This window comes from Cantharellus anzutake (assembly GCF_015039405.1).
Source record: "Cantharellus anzutake strain C23 chromosome Unknown EI90scaffold_62, whole genome shotgun sequence".
Lineage (NCBI taxonomy): Eukaryota > Fungi > Basidiomycota > Agaricomycetes > Cantharellales > Hydnaceae > Cantharellus > Cantharellus anzutake.
In genome coordinates, this window is record NW_024067012.1 from 441764 (window position 1) to 453379 (window position 11616).

The window sequence follows — 11616 nt, forward strand, 5'->3', positions numbered from 1 at the left end:
AGGAACTTCCTGTGGAAATTAACTCACAATTGCCTCAAAATAGGCAGCTACTGGAAGAAAATCCCAGGATATGAACAGCACGGTGAATGTGAGCACTGCCAACAAACCAACTCAATCTCCCATATCCTATTCGAGTGCCCCCAGAACCATGGGGAGAGACTATGGACAATCACCAAAGGATTATGTGACCAAAGAAAGATTCCCTGGCCCGTGAACCTCGACATCTTGTACATCATGACTGCCCCGATCATCGAGATCAAAGCTGCTAGTGGCCAATCAAAAGTTGGCGAGACAAGACTTTTCTGCATCGTAGTCCTAGAGTGCGCATGGCAACTATGGAAAGCCAGATGCCACAGGGTGATGAACCCTGATCGCCCCCAAACCACCTATAAGGAAGTTAAGAATTCCCTAAAAGCCGGCCTTAACGACAAGCTCCACCAGGACATAGCCCTAACAAACCAAAATAAGTACGGACACAAGGCCCTCCCACCAAAACTAGTGCTACACACCTGGAGTGGGAACCTACAGAATGAAGAGAGTCAACCAGACAACTGGCTGAGCAGCAGTGGGGATTGAGTGGGTATACCAGACCCCCCGTGACCGGGGTGCCCAGAGTCCCACACCACATGCATAACTGCATTTCCTCAGTGGCAGTCCTGGTTCAAGTCCCAATCTATTCCTGGGGATCACCAATCCCCATCACAAACCCCAAATACAATGGGGGTCGGCAACAAGGCTGTGACCTTGTGATGCTTACATAAGCAAACATGGCTTGATCATGGCCGTGCCATCCCCCCTCTCCCAAGACCTCATCTTTAGGTTGCAAGCTATGTTAAAACTCAGGGAACAATAATACAATATCGATCAGTGGTTATCTACATGCAAAAATGAATACATGAATGAATTTTTGAGCTATGCATGATCTAAGCACAATCTCCATCTGATGAGCAGCCTTTGTCAGGTTTCTTTTGTCTTTCTGCAAGCGATTAATTGTCCCCCCAAAGAATTGGAAAGGTAAATATACTTTGTCTGTGTAGGTACTGGGAGGGACATTTGGATTGGATGGTGATAGCAGCTCAGCAGTGGGAGTGATGGATTCAAGAATTTCGTGCCTTTGAACTGGGGCACATTTTTGCTCACATTTTGCTCTGCTGGTTCCCCTGACTGTTTCCCAGCTAGTCTAGCCCCATGAGACTGCACGCTAACAAGCGGTGACAGAGATAGTGGCTAGACAGTCATGGAATAGGTCCAAAGGTTGGGCTGATAGTCCTGGCAATACATTCTCACCTAATACGTGACCTGTCCATCACTTAGCCAAACTAGTCCTCCGAGCCTCGCTGATCTGCCAGGCTTTGGGAGAAGAAACCTTTTTTTTGGAATACTTTCAAGCAGCTCTATCCCTTGGCATTTGGGGGACTAGGAAGGGGATATGGGAAGGTCGAGTCTCAAGCCCAATGTAAGCCTAGCCAAAGGAGCAAGAGACCTAGCAAAGTCAAGTTGGGCAAGCACGCATCAGTGAAGCCTGACACGTGATCCATATTTGCACCTGTCCAGGCATTCTGGGAAAGGTGAGTTTCAAATGTACCTTCAACCCCCTCCATTGACATCAGCAAAAAATTGTTATGCTCCTGAGTGCTCTGGAGTATGGGGAGCACTGGGAGAATCAGGAGGAGATTGGCTGGTCCAGGAACAGCTCATTTCCTCCGGAGTTGGTCAGGTACTCCAGGGCACTCCCAGGAGGGCATGGAGCATTGCTTTGTGCACAAACATATCCAGTAAATACAATTTAATGCTTCAAAATGTATAGGGGTGAGAAGCTTTGGGGAGCTCCTGGAGCATTTGAAAATGAAAAGGAAAAAAAAAGGGAAGACTCCCCATGAATACCTCCTACCACAAGACTAACACAACAAGAAAGTACTTAAAATTTAGGTCAAACACTATACTATACATCAAGGACACTGAGACTCACCAATACACAGTCAAAATTTATGGCCTGATATATGATTAATCTGGCAACTTAATCACTTTCAGACTTGCAGAATATGGAGGAGGGGGAAATGGGGGAGAATGAGGGGGAAATGAGGGGGGAAATGAGGGGGGAAATGAGGGGGAAATGAGGGGGGAAATGAGGGGGAAATGAGGGGGAGAATGAGGGGGAGAATGAAGGGGAGAATGAGGGGGGAATATAGAGGGAAATGAGGAAAATTTGAAAAATAGGGACTTCTAAAAAGTTGAAAAAATAATTAGGGAAAAAATCAAAAAAAATTCAGGAACTGTAGTGCCTTTGAAGTGCTTTCAGGATATATAATTATTTGCAAAATTGAGGAAGAAATGATGGAGAAAAATGGAAAATACTTTCGGAGACCTGAGAAATAATGAGAACTGAATTGATGGGAAAGTCTGAAAATTGAATAGGAAAGTGAGGGGAAGCCTTGTAGCATTGTTATTTTCTGCTGTTCTAATTTCTCCTGACCCTTCTTGGTCTCACTCCCAGCTGCTCCTGGATACTCCTGGATGCTCCTGGATGCTCCTGGGAGGGTCCAGGAGCAGCTAATGGAAAATACTTTTGGGGACCCAAGAAATAATGAGAACTGAATTGATGGGAAAGTCTGAAAATTGAATAGGAAAGTGAGGGGAAGCCTTGTAGCATTGTTATTTTCTGCTGTTGTGATTTTCCCCGATTCTTCTTGGTCTCATTCCCAGCTGCTCCTCAATACTCCTGGAAGCTCCTGAAAGCTCCTGGGAGGGTCCAGGAGCTGCTGGGAGTGAGACCAAGAACAATCAGGAAAAATCACAACAGCAGAAAATAACAATGCTACAAGGCTTCCCCTCACTTTCCTATTCAATTTTCAGACTTTCCCATCAATTCAGTTCTCATTACTTCTTGGGTCTCCAAAAGTATTTTCCATTTTTCTCCATCATTTCTTCCTCAATTTTGCAAATAATTATATGTCCTGAAAGCACTTTAAAGGCACTATAGTTCCTGATTTTTTTGATTTTTTTCCCTAAATTTTCCTCCCACTGCTCCTGGCACATTGCATACTGGTTCAAAAGTTGTTCCCAGTGCATGAGGCTGTATTTTGTTGCATCCCCCCATAACTTAGTGATTACAGCATGCAAAGGCCCAAAACTTTCAAGGGGTATTATAGTGGCATTGGAATATTTTTCGGTGCAGTCTTTATATCAGTACAGACATATGTTGCGCAGAGTTAGGGCCCACATCCATCTCAGCTTCAGAGCAGTGGAATGTACCTTTCCGCTACTTCAACTCGCTTCAAAATTGGCACAATTGCTCTATGGGTGTGAACACAGGTTTTGGTCACTCAGATTTCTGAGAATCTCCCTGATGTATGAGAAAAGCGCGTGCATTTCCAACATACTGTAGTTATGTATAAACCTGTTTCAAAGTGAGTTCCCATACCACATATGCATTTTAATATTATTATCGGGCAATAAATATACAACACTTAATAGAAGTTGTGTGGTTAAATGGAGTGGCTTTGGCCATATTTTTGGAATCACGTGACATTTTTATTTTCTCAGACCTCTTCCCTCATTTGCCGACCCCCAAATACAATGTATCCGCGAAAGCTACTGGGGTTCCACCAAAAAAAAAAAAATTATTCCTGTACTATTCGGCCCCGGAATATTTCACCTCTGAACGCAGTGAACGAATAACTGAGCCCTCATCCGAGTCCGCAAAGCAAATCTTTTCCTCAGCCACAGGGTATCCTGCCAGCTGATACGGAGCCATTACTTAATAGAATCACAAACAGGCGTGTAGTGGGAGAATGAAATTTTGCTTAAGTGTCCCACTTCTGGGTTAGCAACAGTACCAGCCGTCCCGCTCGCGATCCTGGGAGAGGTCGGCTTAGCTATGCAACAGGTGGCACACGCAAGTCCCTCATGCATGATTAGACTATGTCGCGATAAGGCGTAATCGTATGTATGGTATTAGCAAGCTGTTGGTTGAAGCGTTCATTGATCTGAATAAATGGATTAATGTCTATCGACACCGGCAATTCTCACTTCCGGAGATGAATGATCGGTACGGAAGTAATGGAAACCCATGTGGATCGGTGTGGCGCTCCGAGCGGGTATTGGATTCATAAGGTATGTAGAGTAATCCAGCAGTGTCTATCTAGTATTACGAAGTCATAGAGGCCAGAGTCCTGCCTGGATGGAGTGAGAGGAGACCGAGATGGCGCTCTGCTAGGCTGGCTATCTACCTAGCGCTCTGTCTGCTGTCCAGACTGGAGTATGAAGAGAAGATGGTGATCCAGATACAACAGGTCGTTTGTGGCTGCAAAAGCACATGGAACGTGAGGAGTTGGAGTTACCCGACTGAATTCTAGTGATGTTGTGTCTTGTGTATATCGGGATTCCATTTGATTGATCCATGTTTGGAATTCATTTGACTGTTATTGCGTGCTGGACACAATTATTCATGCTTCTCTTCTTCGTCGCATAGTGTCTGTACAGTTATAAATTCCATTGGGCTACTATGGGTCCTATCGTTCTTCAGGGCTTCCCTCTTCTTCTTCCCTTCCTTTACCCTCCTCACCCCGTCCAGCCGTGAACTCCAAACACTGTCATGTCCCACATCGATGAGAAATCGTACCCTCTGGACAAGGAGAAAGGTGCAGATGAAGTCTATGTGACCGGTAATCCTGTTGCCAGTAACAAGTATCGTATGTGGCTTTTTCTGGGCGAAACATAGTGTGTATTGACTGGTTGCTTCTTTAGACTTTGACGAGCATGATCTTGACGGAGTTCAACGGCGTCTTGGGCAGCGTCACGTACAGATGTAAGCATTCATTCAATTGAACTTCTTCTTATCGTCAACCATATCTCTCCACTCACACCTTCCTGCGTAGGATTGCCATCGCAGGTACAATCGGTACGGGTCTTTTCCTCGGTTCAGGGAAAGCCATCGAGCGTGCAGGACCTCTTGGTGCTTTGCTTGCCTACCTGTTCATTGGATCAATCTCGTATTCGACCTTGTGTAGTCTGGGAGAGATGACTTCGTTTGCGCCTATTTCTGGGTCTTTCCCTCATTTTGGTAAGTCCCCCCCCTTCATTGTTTGTACAGCATAGCCAGCTTTTCTGTATTTTTTCCATATTCCTTTGCTTTTCTGGCAGTCACTTGTGTTCGCACACGACCACATTTTAGACCGTTGATACACAATTTGCTGATTGCCCCCTGATATTCTTTAGCTGCGCGATGGGTGGATCCTGCTTTCGGTTTTGCTACTGGCTGGGTAAGCAATGGCCATTCTCATTTTCACTCCGGTTTTCCCTCCACGCGGGAGGGTCATTTCGTCTTCCTTCCCATCCAGCCGACATGATAACATTACTTACGCGCTCTCTCTTTTCATCGTCCCCCTTAATTCATTAATTATCCCATGGTACCCACCATGTCGAACAATCAATAGAACTACTTCTACGTGAGTATCGTGACTTTATGATAATAAAAACGCGCCCCCCGACACATTCGGAGATTATTATGCCAAGCCCATCACGTTTTACTGATTCCCATTACTCTCTTCCCCCTTCTGTCTCTCACAAATGACTCGTAGACACAAGCCATCTCCGTTCCCGTCGAAGTCTCCGCTGCCCAAATCATCCTCACTTTCTGGGATCCTAACACAAAGCACTTCTCTGCCTACATAACCGTCATCTCCCTCTGTGTCATCCTCGTCAACCTCTTCGGCGTACGTTGGTTCGGCGAATCCGAATTCGTCTTCTCCATCATCAAACTTTCTCTCATCACGGGTCTCATCATCGCTGGATTGATCATCGATCTCGGTGGTGGGCCTGATCATGATAGAATTGGATTCAGATATTGGAAACATCCAGGTGCGATGAATACGTACCTTGAACCTGGTGGATTAGGACGATTCTTGGCGATATTGGGTACACTCGTTCAAGCTGCTTTCTCGTACCAAGGTGTGGAACTCGTTGCGATCGCCGCGAGCGAGACACGGTCTCCACGTCGAAACATTCGAAAGGCCGTTCGGAGGGTGTTCTATCGAATAATCATCTTTTATGTTTTGGGGATATTGATCACGGGCATGATCGTCCCCTTTGATGATAAGAACTTGTTGAGCGATGTGGGGAATGCGGCGGAGTCTCCGTACGTAATTGCGATTCGTCGGGCTGGCATTCGCGGGTTGCCACATGTGATCAATGCGTGTGTCTTTACGAGCGCGTTCTCCGCTGGGAATTCGTTCCTTTACACATCATCGAGAATCCTTTATGGGTTGGCGCTGAGAGGGCAAGCACCGAGGTTTTTTGCGCACACGACGTCGAGGGGTTTGCCGCTTTATGCTGTGTTGGCCTCTGGTTGTTTCCCGTTTTTGGCGTTTTTGACGGTGAGCAACGGAGCGAATACGGTGTTTAATTGGTTCGTGAACCTATCGACTGTGGGAGGGTTCTTTGCATGGTTGGCGATCAACTCGACTTACATTGGATTCTGGCGAGGGTTGCGCGCGCAAGGGATCGATCGAACCAAGTTTGTCTATTGGTCACCATTCCAACCTTACTTGGCGATATGGGGTACCTTTTGGTTATCGATCTTGATCTTGATCAATGGGTTTGCGGTGTTTTGGAGTTTCAATGCGTCTGATTTTTTGACGAGTTATATTAACGTGCCGTTGGCGGTGATCTTGTTCGTGGGGTACAAATGGTGGAAGGGACGCATTGGTGGAGGCCTGAGGAGATGGATTTCGTGACGGGGATTCCGAGTCTGAGTGAGACGGAGGAAGAGGAGATTCCGCCGAAGAATTTGGGGGAGAAGATCGCGGCGGTTTTGTTCTAGATGATGAACTAACTACTATCCTAACACATGTGATAGTGGTACTGATCTTGGGCTGGATTGGGGGCTGGCTGATGTGCATCCAGAGTGCTTGGCCAGTATTCTCGATCTTGTATTGATGTTTCATATTTTTTTGAATTCGACAACGTGCATGGCTCTCCCTCGATCTCGACCACTTCGGATTCCAAGTTGTGGCATTTCGGTGACTTTCCAAGTGGATCGATAATTCAGTGATAGGATCAATTCACCTGATATTTTACAACTGGACCAGATTCGCATGAAACCATTTAGCTTTGTGCTTGTGATCCTACCACTGCTTGTCAGGAAGCTCTGTGTCGGGGATTGCTTGGGTTGCGAACAGCGAGACTTCGGAAAACTCCGTTACAACCTAAGTTTGCTAGCTAATTAGCCGGCTCAGGTATTGAACATCGAAGCTTACGCTTCGCAGGCAGCGTGAGTATTCGATCTTCCTCGCTAGCTTGACCAACAATCGAGTGTTGCTCAACCGATTATCTTCCATTTGCGCTTCCTCGTCTATGTGACTCTCTTTTGTTGTTCGGGGCGGCATTTTTCTCAATTTCAATAAACGCCCGAATTCCTCTAATTCTACTGCCGTGGGCGAATTTCATTTTCTACCCTCCAGATCTGATGGCATGCTGATGGCGTTTCGACTTTTTCCCAGCGGCGCGTCTACTCTGAGCGGAATTCAAGAGGGATCTGTGCAATGCCCTCATGACGTACTCTAGGGGGCTCCATAATCGACGGGGGCGCGCGCTGTGCTCTTTACTGTATTGATCTTGAATCTTTAAAAAGCAGAACACACCGAACACTTTCATCTGCAAGCGCTTAGTTGTTTCTGAACTTTTTGAACCAAAAAGCTCCCTTCCCCAAAAATGAACGGGATGGAAACATCACCTTTGGCCCTGCTCACAGCTGAAAAGCATGCCCAGCAGTTTCGTTACGAGATGGCCCGCCGTGGAGTGCGTGGGGACGTTACTGATATGATCGACTTCAATGAAGAGAAGGCATATATCGCCGGAGGATCTTACTCGCACGTCGAGTCTGTTTGGTATTATGGAGACGATGGCACGAGGGTATGGTTCCGCTTGTGACTTGGGAACCCAAAAGCTAACGTTATGGCTTGGGCGCATTATAGCGGAAAGTCTGTCTTAAGACACTTCACTTGGCCACTACCCCCAATGGAGAGGTTGGTTGGGAGGCGTTACTTCGGGTGGGAGAAATTCTTTTCCTAGTATATTTCCTTGGTCATTGATGGCTGATTGAGTCTTTTCTTAGCGTTTCCTCCGGGAAGGAAAAATTTGGAGTTCTCTTAACCACCCCAACGTTACCCCTTTCTACGGTTGGGCACTTCATGTGTCTGGGCCTGACGTGCATGCCTGTTTCGTATCCCAGTTGTGTACTGAGGGAAGCTTGCGTAAGTACTTGCGGTTCAATCCTAACGTGCCGAAAAGCAAAATGGTGCGTAAGAACTTTGGAGTGGCGTTTTTGACAATTATTGATGATGTCGTAGATCCGTGAAATCGCTGCTGGACTTCTTTATCTTCATGATAGAGGGTTGGTTCACGGAGATGTCAAGCCAGTAAGTGTCCAACGTTGTCCGTTTCACTCCATTCGACGAAACGGTAATTTGAAGACCAATGTCTTGGTGAATTTCGATGGCCGGGCCATGCTATGCGATTTCGGACTATCGATGGCAATTGATGATAGCTCGACACACCCAATTGGTAGCAGCATTTTCACCACAGTACAATTCTCTGCCCCCGAATTGGTTATGTTCGAGGATCAACCTCCACCTCGCACCAAAAGCAGTGATGTCTGGGCATTTGGCTGCACGGCGATGGAGGTGAGTTCGACTCACATAGCTTGAAGACCGCTATACACACATGATACTCATTGTCATCGATTTAATAACGATGTATAGGTTCTCTCTGGGCGAAAACCGTATGAGTGGAAGCATACCCTGAGGATCCCAGACGAGATGAAAAAAGGGGTCCTCCCTTTTAGGGAGTTTAGGTCCAATTCGAGGTTGGAGACGATCTTGCAGTATTGTTTCGCCTGGAGCCCTAACCATCGTCCTACAATGTCTCAAGTATACACAAACATGCTTTCGTAAAACCAGAAAGTTCTGCGGTGTGTGTGGCATTGCAATGCAGCCTCGGTCCTCTGAGTGGGTCGTCATGGAACCCTTAACACTCTGTGGCATAAAGGGCTTCATAGTCCTGTTTTTGGTGTTTATGTGATGCGTTCGAGACACGGATTTATGTTGCCAGTTGCGCGCGTTAAATCCGTTGACCAGAGGTTATCAAGATATATTTTGGCGACGGAAAAGCTCGCGCTATCTTTGTCACTGGCGTGCATGCCAAAGAATGATTGCGTGCTCTATTTGGATCAGATTCAAATGAGCGCTCACAGAGTGGAGAATGCCAAGATTCGGTCCGTGCTCCTTCATACTTCACGTTATGATACATTCGCTGTTAAGTGTTAACATGCAAAAACATCTTCGGACATTGTATTGCCATTTTGGATCATCACGAGACCCACCTGTGCGGCTTGCTGTAACGTAATCAATCGTGAAGGGACGTTGCACAGGACCCGGCAGGAACCAAGTAGACATTCGTAAACGGCTTCCCTGCTCGTGGGCCACAATACTCCCCGGCCGGCACCATCTAGGTGGGGCCCCTCCACCTCAAAGACAGCTCTGTCTGTCCAGCGTAAGCCACCATGCATGGGGTGCACAAAAAAGCGAAATCAGTTGTTCCTCGTAGCCTAACGGCTCTTATAATTTAGGCAGGACTCCGGGTAGTATTGTAATTGCCTTTGTTATTTGGAGAGGGATTCCATCGCGCTCCTGAATCCGATAAGCGCCCAATTGACTTGGGCGTTATTGCGCCATTGCTCAACTTCACCTTCGCGGGCGCACGAGTTGCGGGGATTATCTGTGCGCTCGGCCGGGGACAATAACGCGCGCCTTTGTCTGTTGGATTCGTCACCAGGCAGGCGGCGCGTTGACCTATTTCGACGTATCCTCAAATAGGACTCAAATGTCGGCCGATCCTTGTTTGATACTACGAAGCGCCTTTATGACACACTCCTAGGGGCTCCATAACGACATGCGGGTCCGACAGGCGCGCTAGAGCTATGCCCTGTACGACACATAAAAAAAGTCCACAGAGAACGAGCTCCATCCTCTTCCAGATATCCGAACCCTTGATTCAAAGACCCCCAGTGGATTGTACAAAATGGAAGCACCACCTTTGGTCCTGCTCACAGCTGCAGAGCATGCCCAGCAATTTCGAGATGAAATGGCGCGTTACGGAGTAGATAGGGATGTCACGAATTTGATCGACTTCGATAAAGAGAAGAAATACGTCAATAGCGGATCCTACTCACTCGTTGATTCTGTTTGGTATTATGGGGACGATGGCGAGAAGGTGTGTGTGTGCTTCTACTTCAAAACATCTTTGTGTATCTGGCGAGAAGCTGATAGCGTGGTTCGGGCGTGTTCCCTAGATCAGGGCCTGCTTAAAGACCCTCCGCCTTGCTACCACCTCTGATGGAGAGTATGGCTGGAAGGCATTGCTTAGGGTGAGGGAGGTTCTATGCTCACATTTTTCGGTCATTAATCGCTAATCGGATTATTTATTTTTCCTCTAAGCGTTTTCTCCGGGAGGGAAGGATTTGGAGTTCTCTCAACCACCCCAACGTTACGCCTTTTTATGGTTGGGCACTTCAAGTGTCCGAATCCGACGTGCATGCTTGTTTCGTATCCCAGCTGTGCGCACGGAAGGACGTGCGAAAATATCTGCACTCCGAACCCAACGCTTCGAAAAGTACTATAGTCAGTTGTGGAACTCTCCAAGTCGCATTCCATCGATCCTGACAGTCATTGTTGGTGTTTCAGATTCTTGAAATCGCAGCCGGGCTTCTCTATCTTCATGAACAAGGGGTAGTTCACGGAGATGTCAAGCCAGTGAGTGTTCACGACCATCACCTCCCGTATTCATTTGATTGAGCGGTAATTCGAAGACCAACGTTTTAGTGGGTTCCAATGGCCGGGCCATGCTATGCGATTTTGGACTGTCGATCGCGATCGATGACAGCTCGACACACCCCATTGGCAGCAGCGTTTTCACGACTATACAGTACTCTGCACCTGAATTGATCCTATTCGAGGACCAGCCCCCGTCTCGAACCAAGAGCAGCGATGTCTGGGCATTTGGTTGCACGGCTATGGAAGTAAGTTTCGGGCCGCGTAACATCACGGCTCCCATGACCACGATTACTCATTAGCATTCTTAATGGTGTCTAGATTCTTCACGGGCGTCGACCGTATGCGTGGAAGAATCCTTTCCACATCCCCAGTGAGATGAGAGATGGGATTCTCCCTTTCAAAGAGTTCGAGCCCGATTCGGAGTTAGATGCAGTTCTCCAGCGTTGCTTTGCTTGGAGCCCAAGGGACCGCCCCGCAATGTCGGTAGTAAAAGCATGCCTTCATGGAATCTGCAAGCGTGTAGATTATAGCGCGGCTTCACACAGCATGGAAAAGGATTCCTGAGCTGGCCGTTATTGTACGCTTGCCTGGAGCTCATGATCAATGTCATTTGTATTGACGTGCATCCCATGCGGTCGGGGCGTGGATCCCCGCCAGCATGCGCAATCCCGTTGCATTCGTAGGCGAGGTCGTTAGGATGAGGCTGACCTGGCAAGGCTCCGGACGAAGCCAAAGAGGCGGGGGTTCCATGTTGAACGACTTCTATCACAACAGCACTATGACGCGT

The 11616-nt window shown here is 47.4% G+C and overlaps 4 protein-coding genes across 4 annotated transcripts; all 4 read left to right on the forward strand.

The window, feature by feature from the left end:
• On the forward strand, positions 1–576 carry EI90DRAFT_3244833 (uncharacterized protein; the record flags this gene model as incomplete). Its single annotated transcript, XM_039066551.1, has 1 exon — positions 1–576. A coding segment is annotated over one exon (576 nt), but the record flags the coding sequence as incomplete, so codon positions are not given.
• Positions 577–4401: 3825 nt separating this feature from the next.
• Positions 4402–7196, forward strand: EI90DRAFT_3282074 (general amino acid permease 1). Its single transcript, XM_039066876.1, has 7 exons — positions 4402–4691; positions 4747–4807; positions 4878–5062; positions 5218–5261; positions 5436–5447; positions 5580–6688; positions 6712–7196. The coding sequence occupies exons 1-7, from the start codon at positions 4595–4597 to the stop codon at positions 6818–6820; spliced, it is 1617 nt and encodes a 538-aa protein (XP_038911517.1). The 5' UTR covers positions 4402–4594; the 3' UTR covers positions 6821–7196.
• A 514-nt stretch (positions 7197–7710) lies between these two features.
• On the forward strand, positions 7711–8951 carry EI90DRAFT_3019706 (kinase-like domain-containing protein; the record flags this gene model as incomplete). The annotated part of the gene is made up of 6 exons (XM_039057397.1): positions 7711–7911; positions 7974–8024; positions 8114–8296; positions 8349–8417; positions 8472–8681; positions 8760–8951. 6 exons carry the CDS (start codon positions 7711–7713, stop codon positions 8949–8951), a joined length of 906 nt encoding a protein of 301 aa, XP_038911518.1.
• Positions 8952–10502: 1551 nt separating this feature from the next.
• EI90DRAFT_2934850 (kinase-like domain-containing protein) lies at positions 10503–11128 on the forward strand (the record flags this gene model as incomplete). The annotated part of the gene is made up of 3 exons (XM_039055122.1): positions 10503–10676; positions 10740–10808; positions 10865–11128. Coding segments are annotated over 3 exons (507 nt in total), but the record flags the coding sequence as incomplete, so codon positions are not given.
• Positions 11129–11616: the final 488 nt, after the last annotated feature.

Bases quoted from the DNA above. Each gene is read 5' to 3' on its own strand.
- EI90DRAFT_3282074 (XM_039066876.1), top strand. From the start codon at position 4,595: ATGTCCCACATCGATGAGAAATCGTACCCTCTGGACAAGGAGAAAGGT. The intron at 4,692-4,746 runs GTATGTGGCTTT...TTGCTTCTTTAG, and splicing joins TGTTGCCAGTAACAAGTATC to ACTTTGACGAGCATGATCTT. The intron at 4,808-4,877 runs GTAAGCATTCAT...CTTCCTGCGTAG, and splicing joins GGGCAGCGTCACGTACAGAT to GATTGCCATCGCAGGTACAA.